The sequence below is a fragment of the Tasmannia lanceolata genome, unplaced genomic scaffold (genome assembly GCF_043159265.1).
Source record: "Tasmannia lanceolata isolate RefF3 unplaced genomic scaffold, GAP_Taslan_0.1 ptg000015l, whole genome shotgun sequence".
In the NCBI taxonomy this organism is placed as follows: domain Eukaryota; kingdom Viridiplantae; phylum Streptophyta; class Magnoliopsida; order Canellales; family Winteraceae; genus Tasmannia; species Tasmannia lanceolata.
The window spans coordinates 60,885,987-60,906,058 of record NW_027518692.1 but is presented as its reverse complement, the minus strand read 5'-3'; the positions used below and the strand labels follow the sequence as shown (position 1 = coordinate 60,906,058).

General features: G+C 36.4%; 2 protein-coding genes across 7 annotated transcripts; both read right to left on the bottom strand.

Moving 5' to 3' along the window:
- Positions 1 to 696: 696 nt before the first annotated feature.
- Positions 697 to 8,058, bottom strand: LOC143846380 (CSC1-like protein ERD4). The gene is made up of 6 exons (XM_077354811.1): positions 7,618 to 8,058; positions 6,159 to 6,307; positions 4,311 to 4,586; positions 3,033 to 3,856; positions 1,736 to 1,991; positions 697 to 1,294 (listed from the first exon to the last, which is right to left on the bottom strand). The coding sequence occupies exons 1-6, from the start codon at positions 7,883 to 7,885 to the stop codon at positions 911 to 913; spliced, it is 2,157 nt and encodes a 718-aa protein (XP_077210926.1). The 5' UTR covers positions 7,886 to 8,058; the 3' UTR covers positions 697 to 910.
- A 3,308-nt stretch (positions 8,059 to 11,366) lies between these two features.
- Positions 11,367 to 18,803, bottom strand: LOC143892820 (kinetochore protein SPC24 homolog). 6 transcript variants are annotated; one of them, XM_077397709.1, is made up of 7 exons: positions 18,674 to 18,803; positions 18,003 to 18,084; positions 17,321 to 17,528; positions 15,101 to 15,242; positions 14,894 to 14,995; positions 12,048 to 12,121; positions 11,367 to 11,614 (listed from the first exon to the last, which is right to left on the bottom strand). In XM_077397709.1, the coding sequence occupies exons 3-7, from the start codon at positions 17,496 to 17,498 to the stop codon at positions 11,508 to 11,510; spliced, it is 603 nt and encodes a 200-aa protein (XP_077253824.1). In that variant the 5' UTR covers positions 17,499 to 17,528; positions 18,003 to 18,084; positions 18,674 to 18,803; the 3' UTR covers positions 11,367 to 11,507. The 6 variants fall into 6 exon arrangements, with proteins under 6 accessions (XP_077253824.1, XP_077253822.1, XP_077253821.1 ...); XM_077397707.1 differs by having other exon boundaries at positions 17,321 to 17,566; positions 18,674 to 18,802; XM_077397706.1 differs by having other exon boundaries at positions 17,321 to 17,566; positions 18,641 to 18,749.
- Between the last annotated feature and the right edge of the window lie 1,269 nt (positions 18,804 to 20,072).

Genomic DNA, 20,072 nt, shown 5'->3' with positions numbered 1-20,072 from the left:
CTCAACAAATGCTTTAGCATGGGCCTCTAATAAATGTAGAGGACCTTAGAAGCTTGAGGACATAATTGTTGAGACTAGGGATCTCGTGCGTTTAGAGGGGGGGATTTTATCCCGGGGGGGGGGGGGGGGGGGGGGGGGGAGATATCATTCCCCTTTTTTTACAAGTAAGTTGGGATTTGGCTAGGACCCCTACCAGTGGCAGTGTATTAATTTGAACAACTAGAAAAGAACATAAAGTTACAGCAGAAAGAAAGAGTTACAATCTCAGATATTCTTCCCCTTCTCAGACTGAGGAGAGAATTTGGCCGAAGTCCTGAGGGATACAATGGATGGGGATGCATTCTTCTTTGCGGGGCAATGTCTTTTGGAGAGAGAGGCAAAATACCACGTCATGGTATCTAATGACCACAGCTTATGTTTGCAAACTCCGGATTGCGGAAACTTCCAAGCGGTTTTCCAAGATCATCAGGTGGAATTCGTTCTCCTACACTGCCATGATCACTAGTTTCCTAGATAGATTTGAAAAATGGGAAGGATGATGTTGTTTGTTTGTTTTTGTGTGGCCAATAATCAAACATGGTGGTACGAATATGAAACCATTTTACCAAGGAAACAAAGCATACCTGAAAATGTTTCAGAAGAAATTCAATGTTCCTCACCACCTGGAAGAACCAAGAAATACAGCTAAAAGACACGTTACACACAATTCAATCCATAAACCAGTACAAAAACCAAAATAGCTGCATATATAAGATAAAAAAACCCACAGCTACAGACTCCACTACATCAGTAGAGATAAGAAGAAAGCTCCAAAGCAAATTATCAAACATCTCTTGTCAGATTCTTGGGTTGGAGACTACAATGAGCATAGAATACTGAAAATGCAAACATCAAACTGGTCTCCCCAACTTCAATCAAAGGATCCTGTTCTTGAAATTTGCGATCGGGCATCTTCAAACTGGTCGGCTTCCTCAAACTTATCATAACTCAAGTAAGAGGGTACATATGCTTCAAAAACAGTTTCCATATTTGGGATCTCCTTATTGTCCTCTCTCGCAATAATTTCTAGAGGAGTGAAGCAGAAGCCCGGGTAGAAATGCTTGTTACAGACATAAGCAAAAATGAAAGACATTATAATTATGGGAATTATAAAAGGAGCAAAGTAAAACTTCTTCACGCCGAAGTAGCCAAACATGGTTACTTGGTATAGGATCAAAGCTGCAAGGATCCGCACATGCATGTGAGGCCACATCCGCCCGTTGCTCTCATATGAAGGAACATAGACATTCAATGCCTGAATGAAAATAAAAGAATGAGAAAATTGGTATTATGTATTATGAGTTTGAATGATGAAATCTAAGATTACATAATGGTCCAACAAGAAGCTGTATGGGTATCCAAAGAATGTTTTCCCCAGGAATTTTTTTGAAATAGATATTTTCCCTAGGATTCATTATTTTATTTATTTATTTGAAATAGGATTATTGGACAGCGAAGACTTTATCGCATTATGAATTTCACTTCCACACTAGATCACCTCTTTCTCGCTCTGTGTGTGTATGTATATACATAACTCGCGAGCCGCTTCATAGTGTATGTACATCACACAAATGCTTCTATTGATTACTCTTTGATCCAACTCAAAATAGTCATTCTAAGGGGTATTTTATAGGTTTATCTTGGGAGTAGGTTAGAAAGGTCAGTTATACATGTACAGTAAGAGTTTTTCACTTACCTGATTCCGATTAACAACCCATCCGAGGCCGAAGTACACCATGCCAAAAGGAATGATCACAGGAGCTATTACCGAGTAGCAGAGGACAATTGTTACAATCAGCATGTCATTGGGAACTCTAGTGGCAAAACCAAAATTTCCAGGAGCCCAAGCTTCTTTCACCTCAGCTTCAGTTTTACAGAGATATTTTCTTTTTAGATGGTAAACAATTAGAGGAATCAATCTGGACAACTCGAGTCCATATCCAACAAAGAACCTGAGGCCAACTTATTACGTAAGAAACATAAAAGCAAGTAGTATGTAAATGAGTAAAAGATAATGGATCAATTAACAGGCAATGCAAGAAAATCATAGAGGCCTCTCTCCATGTATATAATACAAGAAATTTATAATAGTCCCTCTCTAGTAAAGTGAGATATAAACACAATAAAAAAATAGTCAATGGAAAAAGATATGCTGGAATCAATTCTCTACAGTAAGGCAAAATTCATGCAGAAACATGAAGCAATTCTCTAAGGGAAATGATTGGATTAGATGGTTGAATTGATGATCAGAGGCTTGGAAGAGACATGTGACTGGTGAGAATGATGCTGTGGAGAGAACCAGATAGGACACTTAGAAGAAGAAAAAAGATAAAAGGGGTGCGAATTATCCAATAGGGGGTGCGAATATATCACTACCCTAAAAGAAAACAAGGTAAGAAGTTCTAGGGAGCTGATATCGCACTCCCTTCTCTGGTTTTAAGAAGTTTTAAATAATTTACCCAAAAAAAGGATAGAGAGGGTGCAAATATCAAAACAAAGAAGTGAACCAATTAGTCTAAGGGAAATATTAGCCTCAGTGTGATAGATAGTATGAGAATGACACAAAGTTGAATTATTTCAGAAAGTAAACATGTCTGTTGAAGTATAAATGATTAAATAACACGAACTCTAACAGCTTAAGCTTTTGGACTAATTGGTTGTTTCACATGTATCAGAGCTATTGCCTTAATGCCTTATGGCAGGCCCTGGGTTCAAAACCCAACAACTCCTTGATATTAAAAATCCCCGTATACAGCCAACCAAAAGAGGGTCCATACATGAGGGGGAGTGTTGAAGTATAAATGATTAAATAACAACCAACTCTAACAGCTTAAGCTTTTGGACTAATTGGTTGATTCACAATGTCAACAAGCACAAATGGAAAAACAGAGATATTGAGCCTCTCAGTTTACATAACATAAGAGACCCAAAATTGAATTTATTTCAAAAGATAATCATGTTGATAGAAACAAGAGGGAAAATGAAAATCTTACTTCAGAGCGACGAATGTGAGAAAGAAGGTTGCATTTTGTGGCAAGTTATTCCCAAGAAGTGTAACAATCGTGTGTGGATGCCTCTCAATAGTCTTTAGAGAACTGAACAATGTCCCACCAATTGTTACTCCAATGAAGACATTGAATACAGTAAAATAGAAATATTTTCCCGATGTTGCTCTCTCTACATGGCTTTCTGAAGGGATACCCTCGGCCTTGGACAGAATCATAAGGAATGCTGGCAGCAAAGCCAGAAACACAGTTAGTGCAAGCTGAGGTAGAAAAGCTTCCAACACTGTCTTAATCTCTGGCTGGTCAACAATTGGCTTCAAGAATGGGAGAAGCTTTCTAAGGTTTGTCAGAGTAGTGAGTGCTGAGATAAATGCGATTGGGATCATGTAAAAGACAATAGCCAAAAAAACAATAGCGTACACAGTATACTGTCTTAATTGCCTCTCGTAGAACTTAATTGGAAGGTTTTTCCATATTAATTGACGAGGTTCGGGAGCTTCCATTACTGTCCAAGTATCGCTCATCTGAGCATGGAATGTCTGAGCAGCGGAGGTTGCAGCCACCTTGCTGTTGAAGAAGACTAAGGCAGAAGGTTTCTGTTTCTCTTTAATGGCGATCTTTTGTTCAGCTTCTAATTTTTGAACTAGTTCTTTTATCTTCTCATTGCAAAAATCGATAGTGTCAACTTTCTTGCCAATCAGACCAAGGAAGCCAGTTCTGTTTGTGGGTCTTGTTTTCGATTTTGCAAAATCGGCTTCTGCACGGGTAAGTTTCTGTCTGTACCCTTCCAACTCTTTCCAAATTTTATATGCCTGAAAATAAGAACTATAAAAAAAAAAAAGATATACATTGTATTGAAGTATAAATAATTAAATAACACCAAGTCTAACAGCTTAAGTTTTTGGAGTAATTTGTTGTTTCACATGGTACCAGAGCTATTGCCTCGTGGCAGGTCTGGGTTCAAAACCCAACAACTCCTTGATATTAAAAATCCATGTGTACAGCTAACCCAAAAGAGGGCGCCACATGTGCCACGTGTATGGCCAACCCAAAAAAAGAGGGGGGGATGTTGAAGCATAAATAATTAAATAACACCAACTCTAACAGCTTTAGCTTTTGGAGTAATTGGTTGTTTCACACATTGAACCATAAATAATTTGTGGAAGAACTACCCATTCTGACATACTATGTACACTGAATTCTAATCAACTGATCAGTGTGAACTCTGAACTGTAAAACAGAGGCAATTAGCAACGATGAAGTTACCTCTCTGTGCTCTGTAACCACCATTGATCTGTAGAATGTTTCTGAATGAAGTGCTCTGAAATATGAATCGACCTGTTCTTCTAGAGTTTGGCCTTTAGGGGCTGGAGGGATGTCCCTAACTAATATGGTAAATTGCTCAGGCTTCAGTTCTGGGGCCCCTAAAGCAGCAGCTCTCAGATTGGAAACATGAGTGTAGGATTTCCATAGTACGTAAAACGTAACAAAAGAAACCCAGTAGGTCGCTATCAGGAATGCCCACAGCCTGGGACTCTTCTCCTGAAACATTACATGAAGAGCAGATAAGCAAGCACATAAAGAAATGGGAAGAATTTAGAAAAATTCGCAAAATACCCAAAGTTTCTCTTTTGTGAATCTTATGAGGAAAAAATCTGAAGTATCTGTGACTTGGTCAAAGAAATGAAGTATCTTTTGAATGTTTGAATAGACTACAAAAGGGGTAAATTGCAGTTCATTGCTTTAATATGGTAAATTACACCTCAAAGGTGTGCAAAGAAGCTACTTTGTTCTTTGTGGGATTGCCAAAGAATCTTTTCATATGAATTTTATACTTTGAAAGAAATTCCCTGCTTACATAACATAATAGAGAAGGGGAGTATTCAATTTAGTTTCCTCAGTTTCTATGGAAGCTGATTTAGTCTATTATCTATAAAGTATTATTACTAATAAAAATCAATGCCTTCTTGCTTAGAGGAGGTCAGTGTAGTTAAAAAAGTAGGCAAGTGGAGTAGTTAAAAAGAAGAGTGGTCGATTTCTTAGTGTCTTTGTTACTAGAACTCCTTGGATTATTCCATGTGAAGTACACACTTCACTCGATTTCATTGGGATCCAGTGACTGATTTGTCGAGACTATTCCATAGTTGCTACCAACTTCCTAACATCGATCTGAGAGGACCAAAGAGATGGAAGTTGACTCTTCTCTTGCCTTTTTTCCTAGATAAGGTAAATGTGGTTTATCCGAGGACAGTTCAGATTAGAACAAAGGCTATGTGAGTCTTGGTATAATTTGGTCAACTCAGAGAGTTCTCTGTTTCTTTAAGAGAAAGAAAGGTTGGCCAAATAATGTGGACTACTTGGCTAACAAATTGAAAAGTGTAAAATCGATACGTGCTTGAAAACTTGCCGAGCTGACTCAATTCAATCAAGACTTGGGTGAGATAAGAGAGTAAACTGATAAGAGAGTAAACTGGTCTTTATAAAAAATATTAAATACTCAAAAAGTTTAAAAAGTTTTTATCATTATATATGCTAAGTGCTCAGAAACATTACGCCATTTCTGTTTCCTTAAAACTTGGAAGGACAAAATGTTTGTCCCTCAACAATGTTGTGCTTCTTGGCTAGTGAATATCAAAATTTAAAATTCGACAGGGTACTTGAAACAGATATATTTGAGGATTAACTTTCAACTGTATCTTCTTCATCAGAATTTTGATCAAAGACAAGTTAGTTACTCACTATTTAGCGTATATGGTTGCTATCGACGAGCTGAAACATGTTGAAAAACTCAATAGCCTGATGTAATGGAAAAAATAAACCTAGTTATGAGTTTTGGATCTTGAGAACCGATTGTGAGTGCAAATCTTGGACTCAAATTTATGTTTAATTTTAAGTACAATAATCAGTTTTGAAGTCAAAATCAAGGCATTGGGAATTTTCTTATATCCATTTATGGGTTTCTCTACAGGCTGAATTCTGGACATTAATCATAAAAAATCAGCTTTTTTGCTTTCCTCTCTGTAAAAAGGCCTGTTTCAGAAGTTCATAGCATGTTTTCTTAAGGGGAAAAAAAGAATGAGGACAGAAAAACAGAGATTAATTCATATGGCTTACTGAGACATTTCCCATTGCTAGCTTGTCAAGGTTGTTGAAGGTCCCATTGCTGCTGGTATCAGCTATTGATTTCTCGCTGACGTTAGTTCCAGCAACTGGAAGAAGAACTGGGAGCAACACTACGCTGGATAGTACCAATATCCACAATGCTGAAACATTGAAAAGAGAAAACACTGAAAATTGGTATCCATAATTCATACTAGAATTTCTGGTGCATGTTAGAAAAACCATATAGAAGAGAACTCAACTTGAGCCTGATTTTCAGCCTCCCGGTGATGTACTTATGCGTTGCTCCATGAAAGAATTTACGCATTGAGTTAATAACTATAAAGTTTTAAATATACATTAAAAAAAAAAAAACTCTCTAATGATCAGAAAACTGGTTTTTTTTTTTATGAGAAAAACTGAAAAAGAACAGAAGATCACAAATGGTCTTGGGTTAATTTTCATCAGGGAGGGGGTTGTAGTCATCTTTACAACTGTCCTAACACTACAAAACTCAAGAAACAACCAAACGTAACAAAAAATTTAGAAATTAAGGCAGACATCAGGAGTGCATTCAAACAAAATATGAATATAGAGCGACAATGAAACGAGATAATCAATATTCAGGAAAAAAAAAAAACTGAAATATCAAATCCTAAGAAGGTAGACTTCAAACTCTGAAAGAATATCTAATTCCATGATCTTAATTTTATATAACAAAATCATAAAATACTCAATTTAGTCTTTCCAAACAAACAAACAAAAACAAAAAAATCCATCGAACTTGCAACTATTCCGAGAAACATAATCTCTCCAAAAGAAAACACCCTTAATAGAGGAAGGAAATCAAAAGAAAACCCAAATTCTAAAAAAAAAAGAAAATCCTATATTCCTCTACAAAATTTAAAAACGGCTAATGATTACGGAATAAGCGTCTTTTGATAATTGCACTAACTCACATTGTCTTTTCTTTTTAAATGGACTTTCGAAAGATTTTCCGAAATTTTAATAAAAGCTAATTATATAATAAAGGACAAGACGAGTTAGTGCAATTATCAAAACATGATAGTGCTAATTTCAGTAGCCCCGAAACCCAGAATTCTTTAGAAAAGTGCAAAATACAGCAAAACAATTTAAAATTCTAGAAAAAACGGACGGAAAAAGTCAAAAAAAGAAGAAGAGAAAAACCTAAAACAATCACTATACAATCACAAAAAGAACTCTAAAAAGTCATAAGAAAGACAGCCCACCGATATTAGCACTGCTATATTTTGATAGTTGCACTAACTCACTTTGTCTTGTTCTATTTAACCAGCTGTCGAAGTTCCTAGTTATCACAATTCCCAAAAAAAAAAAAAAAAACTCTAAAACGCTTATGAAAAAGTAAAGACATGGTAGTGCCAATATCAGTAGCTAAAACATATTCAAATAGCAGCCCAGAACAAAAAAAAAAGAGCCCAAAAAACAAACATACCGGAGCTCGAGAATACAAAATAAACGGCTGTATCAACCCCGGCCATTGCAATGATGTCTTCTTCAGTTGATTTTAGAGCCTCTTCTATCCAAGCAAATGGGTTTCTCTTCCTCTTCCCCTCTAAGGGTTCCAGTCCCTTTAGAATTCTGTTGGGATAGTAAATCACGTCATTCGAAGGTATCCTCGAAAGCCACGTGAAAATGAATACGAGCACCACGAATATGATAAACGATGTTGTAAGAGATGTCACAAAGGCACTGAAATCCATTCTTAATTCTCTCTTTCTCACACAATCTCTGTGTCTTGTGTTTCTTCTCTTTCTAGTCCAAAGGACTGCTCTAAATCATGAAAACTAGCCGTTAGATGTATAACTGTTAGAATGAAAGGTAAGAAATAACCGTTAAAAATGAAATTTAATGGAGAAATGAGAAGAGAATGCCGGCAAAATTAGTGCTTGTAAAAATATAGGCCGGAAATAGAAACGGTTCGGTTTCATTTCATCTAAAGTCGAAATGACTATAATACCCAAATGACGGAATTACCCTTACTCATCCTTTTATTGTCGAGAGGATGTCAGGTGTGTCACACATATGGTGAACGTGTAAAATGATCGAGACCGTTCAAATTGTGTGCTCGGACAGGATTTACATTGCTCAGATGATCTATTTGTTGAATGCGTGAATTTTCACCAAATAAATGAAGGTATTGCCCAATTTTACAAAGAAAAGTTTGCATTTATAAGGTTTTCAATAAATGGGGTCTTTTTTATACGCGGATTTTAGAATCGACAACTAAAAACAATGTAAAAGAGGGTTCATGGTCAACATGTATGCTATCCTGACAGCATTTGTTGGATTTCAAGTGAAAAATTCAGTTTTTAAAAATCTCTCTTGAATCCTAAGATTTCTAAAACTTGAAAATATGGGAGGATTTGCTGCTCTCTTGCTGATGAAAAGAGGAGCAAGAAGTAAAAAACGAGTAAAAAACGACCGCCGGTCTGTTTCTTCTCTTATCTCTTAGCTACAATTTTGAAGAAATCCCGAATTCTAAAATACGCGTATACAAACGGCCCCTAACTATCTGTCTAAAATTATTCTTATTACTGAAACACTTGTCAATTTGTCATCTTCCCTTTCTAATCTTACACAGATTTGTTTACACTTGCAATTTGTGTTATGATTGCTAAGTGTACAATTCTTACACTTGTTACTCTTTAACTATAACTCCGAGGGCAACCTGAAATTTTGATAAAAAAGAGAGAAAAAAGTTCATCAATTGCCTTCAAGTTTTTTATGATAGTAAAAAAAGCCATGTTAGATGGAGATCCAATCTGTTATTGGGTTTGTTATTGATGTGATCACAGGGTAAGAAACTTATGCGAGGATAAAAATAGGGCAGTGATAAATCGACTCCCCATGTGTCTAGAGAGGTAGACGCATGGGGAGTCGATTTATCACTCCCCTAAAAATAAACCAAGGTTTGCTATGAGGATGGCTTTGGAGTAAGGTATACGATGAGAATGGTTGCCACCTCACCGACCAGATTGGTGACGTGGCAGATATCACTATCTCAAAGGATTGAGGGTACTTCGGTCATTTGAATGGACTGGGGTCCATTTATCATTTAAAACAAATTGCTTCTGTGGGTCCCACATTGCCACGTTGCTTTAATTTTGAAAACGTGGCAGACTTTTGTGCCTTGCCGAAAGTTTCCGGTTCGAATAGAAACGGCTAGAATCTCCGTTTTTGGCCTTTCGTCGGTTACTTGAGACTTTGAGAGACGAACATGTGGGACCCATCTAAGTGACATCATCTGATCCCGATCGCTCATCTGGATATGGCAACGCCTGAAAATCGCAGTCATGGATTGGATGACTTGAATATGGACCGTTCTTTAATTTATTTTGGCACTTGAGCTATGATGGGATTGCAAGAAAAACATTTTCTAAAGAAATTTTTTGCTTTCCATATCATTACATCAATGGCCATATCACCATAGATTAGCGACGTTTGCAGCGTAGTGGTGGTAGGAAGTGCAAGCTACCAAAATTTTGAATCTTAACCTCTACCGACATGGAGATTGTTTCACCTCCAACGATCTTAAGTGCCTTGCTGAGGAATCAGCCTTTCACTTTTTGCCAAGGGCTGGGATTAAAAAAGATTTTGGGCCATGCACTTAGTCATCATCAAAAGGTGAATCAACCTGCTCCTACTAATATTATTAAGCGAAGACTACGTAGAAAGTTGCTAGTTTGGTGTTCAATGTAGTCAACATGAGAAATAGCAGTGAAGTGGCCTCCTCGTAGAGTCGTGGTAAGTAGTGTTTTGTTATCAATTGTAGTTTCTTGGTGTGGAGTTTCATTACCAAAATAAGGGAATGATAGGGATGGCATTATCAATATAAAGAGAGAGAAGAGAAAATGAGAGAAAGAAAGCTAAATCGCAAGACTCCACTAGCAAAAAAACTATGTTCTTCAAGTTGTTTGGAGGGTGACAAAAATCATACCACATGGGCATACAGAGGGAGAGACGAGGCAAGTAATCTCATAGTAGTTTGAGTCAACATGCAACCAAACATTACTGACGTGACACCCCAAAACACCATGAAACTCCAAAAAGTTGTGCAGCCAAACTGATCCTAAGCGGATAATTTCAGACTGTTGATCGATCAAGCTTGCTTATGATTCCACCAAGAAGAGCTAAACCGTAGATTTTTGCAATCCATTATTTTGCAATTTCTCACATACATACACTAATGCCTTTTTTCCATGATGTTTGATCAAAGGTCTAGAATCATCCGATGAAGGGCTGGACCAAGGGATATACGTTGGACTTATGATGGTGAATGATGTTCCATGGACCTGATCACCGTACACATGACAGCAGGTCCATGCCATATTGTGATTGTTTTCCAAAAGTTTTTCTCTAATGCTAATCAACAAAAAAAACTTTCGATAAATTGCTCTCTCTCTCTCTCTCTCTCTCTCTCTCTCTCTCTCTCTCTCTATAGGACGTAGTAGAAAAAGTAAACCACGAACAAGGACGTAGGACACTGATAGAGGGTCTGATTCGAAATGAATTGTGACCAAGGCTTAAAAAATAAATCCAAAAGTAATAATCCTAAAAGGATGGATAAGGGGATCCGAACGAATTGTGACTGAGTTAGGGTAATCCAATCAGAACTGAATCTTATCAACAAGGTTTTGATAAGGGTCGGCAGCTTTCTGCTAAGATTTTAGCTTAAAATAGCACCTGCCATGCAACTGAAATAAAGCAATGATATAAGGCTTGTGGTATTATTCAGAGAGAGAGAGAGAGAGGGGTGGAAATATCATTTGCCATATATAAAAACAAGGGATTAGCTAGGGACCATCGCATGAGGCATTTCGTGGGCCCGCTGTTGCATGAGAGAGCAGCCACATAAGCTCACTTTTTGTCTTTATTCATTATTAATCCTAAGTGGCTGCTCTCTCGTGCAACAGCCGGCCCGCCAAATTCTTTGTGCAATGGTCCCTAGCAAATCCCTAAAAACAAAGGTGTTTTCATTAATTTGGAAAAAAAAAAAAAAAAAAAATGCACTTTGTCATTAGCTTCATACTATACGAGAAATTATAAGGCGGACATCCATACATACATATGACTATATGAGGCCCAAAAATTACAGTGTTTTCATAATGACAGACCTAAAATTGTTCTGCAATAGATATTAGATACAATCAAAAGAGCAGAAAAGGAAGCATGAACAACAACTTTATCAAATTATTATGTCATTTCACACTACTAATTTTTTCACAAGTCCATTTTGCAATAGATACACTCAAAAAAGGGCTGAAAATGAAGCATGAAAACAGCTTTGTCAAATAATTATGTCATTTCACACAAAGTAATTCTTCACAAGTCCATCATTTTCCAAAGGCTGTCGCATATCTCCAAGGGTGGTGTCTTTGTGGGTTCAAATTCAAACTTCTGAACCACCTTTGTATTCCTCTCTACAATTTCTGTAATTCTTTTTAAGGAGAAAGTTATTGATCTAAAAGATACCAAGTCCATAGGCAACATCTCTTGGAACAGAATTGATAAAGGGTAGAACTCTACCTCAACCAAGCTCATAAAGCCAAAACAAAAACGAAACTTAGGCCCTGTTTGGATTGCAAGAAAAATATTTCTCAGGGGATTTTTTTTTTTTTTTTTTCTTTCCACATTTTAGAGAGAAATGATATGAATATTACCATAAATTGAAGGTCCCCCTAAGTAAAAATTGATTCGGGTTGGTTCAAGCTATCTTTGTTTGTGTGTAAAAATTAGGGACTTTTAGAAATATTTTTCCTTTCAAAGTTTTTCATAAAATTCTTTCAATCCAAAGTGGGCCTTCAGGACAAAATCAATTTCATAGATATGAACAACTTATTGCTGGTAAAAAAAAAAAGATACGGCCAGAAATTGTGGTTTGATTGCCTAAATCCGGAATGATATTTGTCACTGAAGCGTACATGGAAAGTTTCTTCCTGCATGATAAAACAAAGCTGTTTAGTTTTGGTTTCCTTTACTTTCTTGTCAGTATGAATATTAAGCATTGAAGTCATGGAATAAAAATGAGTGGGAAATAATTAATTAAAACATAATCTAGCAAAACAACTACGTCATCATGTCCTCCTAATGTAGAACAAATACACGATTGATACTATGATACTAAATTATGATGAAATTTATACTAAAATTATGAATTAGGAGTCAATGTGACCTCTTGATTTCAAATATAAAGAATAAATCACTAAAAAAAATTCACAGCAACTAACATTTAGTTGATAAAAGATCCCAAAGGATAAAACTTGAAGCAAAACCAATCAGATCTAAGTTGATTACAAATTTACAACAGTAGATTAAAACTTCTAAGAAATCTGTAGAAACTTTCCAGTAGATATCTTCCATAGTTAAGATTTTCTTCGCTAAGAACAACTCACGAATAGAAAAACTGCAGGAAAACTACTTCTCTTTCTCTTATTCCAAAACGTATATCAAATAAAACAAAGGGCACTCCCAATGACAAATATAACCCCCTTTAGGATCGTTCGCTTAGCGTTCTAACAGGATTAGAACTTCCTAATAACTAAAAGAAATTTACCAACTAAATATACTTTTTAAAACACTTACACCTTCTAACTATTAACTTTAAACAAAAATAAATCAACTTCAATCCCAAAGCCCTGTAAATAGAGACGTGACCAATGTTAATGTTGTGAAAAGTGACGTAAACAGTAACATGAATTGGCACTTAAGATACCATGAGGAAATTGCAAACCTTGATCTTTGGGCAGCCAGAAGTATGGTTATCATTACTTCATCAAGTAACTACATGTGAAACAGCTTATCAAAAGAAATTCTCCTACCTAATATGGATAACAACACAAGAAATAAAATAGAAGATCCAAAAAGGAAAAGAACGCTGTCATTAAGCTGGAGGCAAACCAAATGAGAGAAGAATGGAGATGAAGATGGCTGCATCAAATATTAGATCTGGATGACTAGACCCAAGTGACTCGCTTAGGTGCTATAAGGGGAAGAGGTGGATTCAGGTAATATGTGAGATCCTTTCAAAGGAAAGGTGTAAAGCATGTGATGGATATAAATCTTAGCATACTCCTAATTGGAGGTACGGACAAATCCCACTAGTACTAGCTTGTCAAAATAGCAAAATGAAATATAAAATCACACTAGTACTAGCTTGTACAAATCCCAATCATAGAATCTGTTGAGAGTCATCGCCAACTCTACACACGTGGCAGAGGGGATGGGCATGGCACGGCGCGGTGCGGACCCACTTGAATGGATGCGGAACCGGCGTGGTTAAATCCTCATTAAACTAGGACTTGAAGGATAATTTGCTTAATTGTTTTTGTAGTTAGCAAACCGTAATTGGTTGTGTGTTTACTAGTTGTCAGAGAAGGAGTCCTATGGTTGGTTGGAGAGGCTGTTGGAGTCAGAGAAGAACCGTGCCATTCTTTGTGGTTAGTTGTTAGGGGAGTTATTAGAATAGGACTTGGAGTCTAATAAAAGTGGTAGAACGTACTTGGTCTAGAGTTGGAGTCCTGCTAGGAGTTTGTTAGTGGTTATCTTAGTTTAGGAGTATTTTGTTATGTGGTTGTGTTAGAGTAGGACTCTAGGTGCTTTGTGGTTAGTTGTTAGGGGAGTTATTAGAATAGGACTTGGAGTCTAATAAAAGTGGTAGAACGTACTTGGTCTAGAGTTGGAGTCCTGCTAGGAGTCTGTTAGTGGTTATCTTAGTTTAGGAGTATTTTGTTATGTGGTTGTGTTAGAGTAGGACTCTAGGTGCTTTGTCTATTAAAGAAAGTGAAAACAGTGTATCGTATGGTGAGTTGGCAGAGTGAGAACGTTTTGCAAAAACGTGCAAAGAGTAGCGTGTCTGTGGAACAAAGAAAAGAAGAATGAATTACTTGAGTTGTGTGTTATTGTTTTCTTTATTACATTCAATAGACAAGCTTTCTCTCTCTTTCTCTCCATCTCTTGTGTTTGGCTTGTGGTTTTGCTTCTTGCTGTGTTCTCTTTTGCAACAAGATTATCAGAGCTTTTGTGTCTTTGATCTCTTATTTCTACAGAATCATATCAATATCTTAGTTGAACCATATGGCATGAAGTCTGTGAGAACAGGGATGCAAACACCTTCATGTGGAATCTAGAAAATGGTAGAGGGACACTGGAATGGTTGGACACAAAATATACATAGGTGTGCACTCTCCCAAGGCATGGAGAAACAATTTTTTAGGTGTTTTCTGAGGGGGGGAAAAAGCTTCAAATTAATGAATCCCTAAATTCACAGTTTTCAAATCAACACCCAGATATGCAGGATGATTACTACAGTACAAGGGGAATAACCTGTCACTAAGTGCCAATAAATTGTTGCGCAAAGCCGCAAATAGTTAGTTTCATATCCAACTTAGTTACATGAGTTGAGCTCCAACATAGAGCATCATATAAACAGTTTGAGAACTGCAATCATGAAATGGGGGAAATAAGTATGTTTAAAGGAATATGAATTGGGGCCATTCAAAAAAAAAAGAAAAAGGAATATGAATTAGGGGATGACTTAGAAACTCAAGCTTAATTATGAACAGTTACTAATTCATGGTGATATCATGGTTGTCAAGGATATTTAGAAATTTAATTATAGTACGTTCAAAATCAGACACACTAAACCAATTGACATTGTAGATAAAACCCTTCAAGAGCACAAGATGAGGTCATGTTGTCCTGGTACTTACTGTTGCCTTAATTCATGTTTGTCTACTTTCTTTAGAATTCTCTTTCGTTCTTCAGCAGAAACCCTTTGATGTTCTAGGTCATCAATCTCGTCACTAACTGCTGTGTTTGATGTAAAAGGGGAAAATAAGCCAGTAATTGCAAAGCAATCAGTATTTCAACCAACGATTTCTTAAACATAATAACATGAAAAACAACTAGATACTTATCTAAGTTCCTCACGAAGCAATCGTTCGTTCTGAAGTTCCTCTTCCAACTCATTTTGTAGATGATCTAGTTCCACATCACTAATTACTTCAGTTCTTGCCACTTCTATCTTTTCATTGCAGGCCTTTATCTTTTTCTGATAGTCTGAATCACAAATGAAGCTATCAATCAAAAGAAGGTAACATCAAGAACAAATCATTGCAAACATAAAAAAAGAAAGGCTCTTGAATTTCCTTGTAGTTCTTTTGAATCAACCCAACTTCCACTTCATGAACCTAGAAACATAATCTAGTTTATTGATAGGGTACTCAATAGGCTACGCAGTCGAATGGGCTTTTGAGTTCAGAATCACGCCTGCCCATTTAGGTCTCATCCACTTAGTGGCACATGGACTAGGCCTGAGGGGAGGCAATCCTTTAAAGATGCATTTATGAAAGATTTTAAGGGTGACTGTTGCCTATTATAATTGCCCGCCTAGGCATCTCTTACGATGTAAGTGGTAAGTCAGTTCATGCAATACCGAAAGGAAAAAACACCTCGAAGCTGTGTCTAGCATCTTAAAGGAGTCTGATTTTTTCCCTGATAGGTCACATGATAATTTGTGAATGGGATATGATCTTTTCCATTCACGTCCAAATTATGTACATCTCAATGTAACCTGTTGGATATTTTCAAAATATTCTTATTTTTAAAATATAAAAAAGATTATTCAAAAACACTTGTTTTGAGAAAGGGTGTCACCAGGTCTTTTCACTTTTGAAAGGGTGTCACCACTTACTTTTATATTTCAAAAAAATAAAATAAAAGGAGGCTTAGGGTCTCATTCCAAAAACTTTTTGAATTGTTTAGGATTCCTAGAGTTGTGTCCTTCCTTTTCAAGTCTTTATTCTTTATTTAAGTGTGGGCATACTAAGTGTGGGCACACAACTTGGAGTGCAGACCTAGATTGTTAGTTTGTGGGCATTATATCCTCGGGACTTTATTTCAATGTAGTTATCTGCATAAGTGGAGAAATAAAAGTCTTTAAAATAGATCTTTGATTAGCTTGCCTCGCCCAATTCCTTGTTTTTGTTCTTTGATTCGTTGTCTACAATTTCGTATCCATCCATGCACCAAATTTCTGTTCATCTTGTGTCTCCTACTTCAATCATTTGCATCTTTGGCGTTTGATGATTCAATATATTCATTGCTATCAACAATTTAAAGAGTTTTTATTCTTCTTCAATTGGTGGGTATGATCGTGTATATCGATGCAAAATGGGGATCAACAAACATGATGAGGTAGGCAATTGAGAAGATCGGTTCGACTTTTGGTATCAACTTGTTGTGAAGTAGCCAAATCATCAACAATGAATTCTAAGGGATTGGAGAAAGAAGTATGCATTTATTTTTGCACATGATATTTTAAAAAGGTCTTCTTGATCCTATTGAGTAAAATCTTGACAGGTCCCACATAGGCTCCAATATAGGGAGCATGAACACCTCTATTACAAAGGTTAATCATTTAATTCACAAGCATCACCTCTCAATTATTTGCATCATGGAAACAAGAACTAAAAGGATCAAACTTCGTAAGTACTCCTCTAAAATTCACAATCACTGTGGGGTTAAATAGGTCTGACAGAAAGGCGAAAATTCAAAGATTTCATTCTGAATTTAATTAGAAAGGACGTTGCTACTCCGATTAAGCCAAATTTACCTCCACAAAAAAAATGGAGCAAATATGATATCCGAGGACTGATTATGATGAAAACTTTCCAGAGATTAATTTGGACAATATTAGTTTTCAAAAGAGCCTCAATATTGATGAGATAGAACTATCAACTCCATAGCTTCATCACCTCAAAGCCAAAGCTCTTACTAGCAAATTGGACCTATGCAAAAAAGGTCTTCTCCATCCAATTGAGTAAAGTCTTGAAATGTCCCACATAGATTCCAATATCATGAAAGCTGAACATGAATACCCCCATTAATAGAGGTGAAATTAATCATTTAATTCATAAGCATCACCCTCAATTATTTTCATCATGAAAACAACAACTAAAAGGATTGAACTTTGTAAGTATTCATCTAAAATTCACAAACACTGTGAGGGTACGCTAGAAAGGTGAAAATTTATAGATTTCATCATGAATTCAATTAGAAGGCCATTCTATCATCAAAATGGAGGAAAAATTCAACACGGAGGCAATAACCTCAGAGAGAGAGAGAAGGAAACCAACCTTGCAGCATGTTCTGAGCCTTGAAGAAATCTGCCTCACAGGATGACTTAAGTGTCTTTGTTCCTTCAAGCGACTGCATCAAGCTGTTGATGTCCCTTGTGTTCTTAAGAACTTTAACAAGATCATCTCCATACGAGTCGAGCTCCTGAACATCAATTCTGTGGGTGGAACTGTCCATGGAGAAAATACCTTCACTTTACCCTTCCTCCTACATCCAAATCGAAGAAGTGAGAAGAAACTCACGATCTGAACAAGAAATGGCAGTAGGAAGAGTGAGATTTCAAAAGGAAGCTCGAGAGAAGGTTCTTCCTTGAAAACATTAATGACATGAATCCAAGAACAATAGACGAAATGAGGTTGAGCAAATGAGAAAATAACAAATATGATAGAAAATGACCAAAAACTGAAAAAAAGAAAAAAAGGGACTTCTACACCCTACACCCATAAAAGATCAAATACAACTCTCAGTAACAATCACCTCCAACAGAGGTGCAACACAAGCCTTTGTGGAGCTTTGTTTTGATCATTGGTAAAATAGCTGTAAAATAGTTGAGAATCTAGTTGTTTGCAAAGCAATAGCCACGGGCAACGACAGATGAAAGAAAAGAAAAACAACCATAAACACATTCTTTTAACAGTTTCTATATAAAAAATAAAGATAACAATGTAAATTTTCAATTACCTGACAAAACAGGATCTCCTTGTTTTGATAATCTGAACTAAATCAGATTACAATCACTCAAGGATAAGATCTTCTCGCCAAACTGAAACAACAAAATAATAACTTCAATTGTCTGTAAATTAAGCTTGTGAAGAACAGATAATTAAATTGATAAATGGAAAGAAAAAGACAGACCTAAATCTGAAGCAAAAAACATGATAAATGTTGATATTATTTCAGACATTCATCAAAGTTCACATTTAAAAAACTAAAGATGTCAGAACAGAGAAGAGAAGATAAAGAGGGAAAAGATAAGACTATCGATCTGAAACAGGAGGAAAGAAGAAGTAAATGCTGAGATTCTTCAGACATTAATCATAGTTTCCACTTAAAATATACTAAAAATGAGATTAACGACCTTAAAACAAAACCATTTTCACAAAAATCTTTGAAATAGAAACAAAAGCAGCTGGATTTAAAAAGGGTTTGAGAGAAACTACAAAAAAGGGACCTAAATTTGCATATAAAAGCTACTCAGTCCTGTTTCTCAAGCATTTCTTCTTTCATTACCTACGTTATTTACATTGAGAGGAGGATCCCACACTGAACTAGAAAAAAACCCTAAAATTTTAAGGAAAAGAAAGCGAAAAGCAACGAACCTGCGAATACGAAAAAGAGAGGAGGGTACTTACGTCATTTCAAGAAATACGAAGAAGAGATTCCCTTGGATGGTAGGTTGATGATATTTTCACCCCACCGCGCTCCCCGTATGAGTAATGTAGGGGGGTGAAAATATCATCGCCCGGAATGGAAACATCATTTCCTAATTCCTACAGAATGCGAGGGGAAATGCTTCTTTCTCTATTCTCAAATAAGTCATAGCAAGAACGGAGTTTTGCTGATTGAGTCCTTATCTAAACGGAGTTTATAAAATGTTTATTTTTCAGTATGAAGAGAAATGCTAAACTAAGGCGCCTTGAAAAAATGGGACGAAAGGGCGTCGCCATTGGATCACATCACCATAGTGCATTTAGCATGTGCTAAATGCACTATGGTGATGTGATCAGATGAGTGCGCCCTGTCATCCCATTTTTCTAGAGGGTGCTCCTGAGTTTAGCACTCCTCATCACTAAAAGGTAGCATCCAATCCTAAAAGTTAACATTCCAAAGTGTAGTTTCAAAAATAGAATTAACATCCGGTAATTATCTTTAAAATTATTTTGAAATCATTGGCCGTTGGGCCTGCCCATTCCGCCTAATCCTTCTTAGGCATAATCTATGTCAATCAACTCTTAGAAATCTTAATTAGTAAATAGTAATCCAGATTAGCCTCCTTAACAATGAAATCCCTATACCCCTTTAGTTTAACACCTTTCTTAACAAATAGTGCGTGTGGAACTCCGATATATGAAACTTCAATCGGCATCGTATTCCTTTTCTGCCAATTCTGGTGTTTGGCTGCAATGGGCGAAATGGTAGACTCTGCCGGAATTTTAGGTCTCTCTCTCTCCACCATCCCTATAGAGCCCTTCCCATCATACGCTCGATTTTCAATCAGTTGGCTTATTCTCTAAATTACTTTCAGGATGCGTTTGGATCGATGGAATCAGGAATTATAATTGGCATACTATTCTAATTAAATTCCAATAAAATTTTCATTCTGACCGGGTTGGAATCAGAATGCCACCTCTTGGGGCCGAAAACATATCCCGGCTTTTTTCCCACTTTAATTTCAGCCCGGTGTCATTTTCGACTCTTAATTCCATTCATTTTTTTGAACCAAACATCGGAATCAGGCAAATCGGAATGAAGATGCCACTTCCAACATCTGATTCCGACAATCGAAATGCACCCTCATGGTTACTATACATGCACAACCTTTTATTTCACGTGAAATCAAAAGAAGATTCTAAACAACTTTTGAGAATGATTATTATTTACTAAAATTCATGGGAAATGGTTTAAATAACTTGAATAACTTCATACGATAGAGTCTGTAGCAATCGTATATACATAAAAATCCAGCTAATTGTATAGCCTTCACTTAATAAATCTCAATATAATAGTAAAATTCTTTTAATTTTTATAATT

Bases quoted from the DNA above. Each gene is read 5' to 3' on its own strand.
- LOC143846380 (XM_077354811.1), bottom strand. From the start codon at position 7,885: ATGGATTTCAGTGCCTTTGTGACATCTCTTACAACATCGTTTATCATA. The intron at 4,587-6,158 runs GTAAGCCATATG...GTAATGTTTCAG, and splicing joins TAGCAATGGGAAATGTCTCA to GAGAAGAGTCCCAGGCTGTG. The intron at 1,992-3,032 runs GTAAGATTTTCA...AGTTGGCCTCAG, and splicing joins CTCACATTCGTCGCTCTGAA to GTTCTTTGTTGGATATGGAC.
- LOC143892820 (XM_077397709.1), bottom strand. From the start codon at position 17,498: ATGGACAGTTCCACCCACAGAATTGATGTTCAGGAGCTCGACTCGTAT. The intron at 15,243-17,320 runs GTTGGTTTCCTT...TTTGTGATTCAG, and splicing joins GGCTCAGAACATGCTGCAAG to ACTATCAGAAAAAGATAAAG. The intron at 12,122-14,893 runs GTAAGTACCAGG...TTTATCATGCAG, and splicing joins AAACATGAATTAAGGCAACA to GAAGAAACTTTCCATGTACG.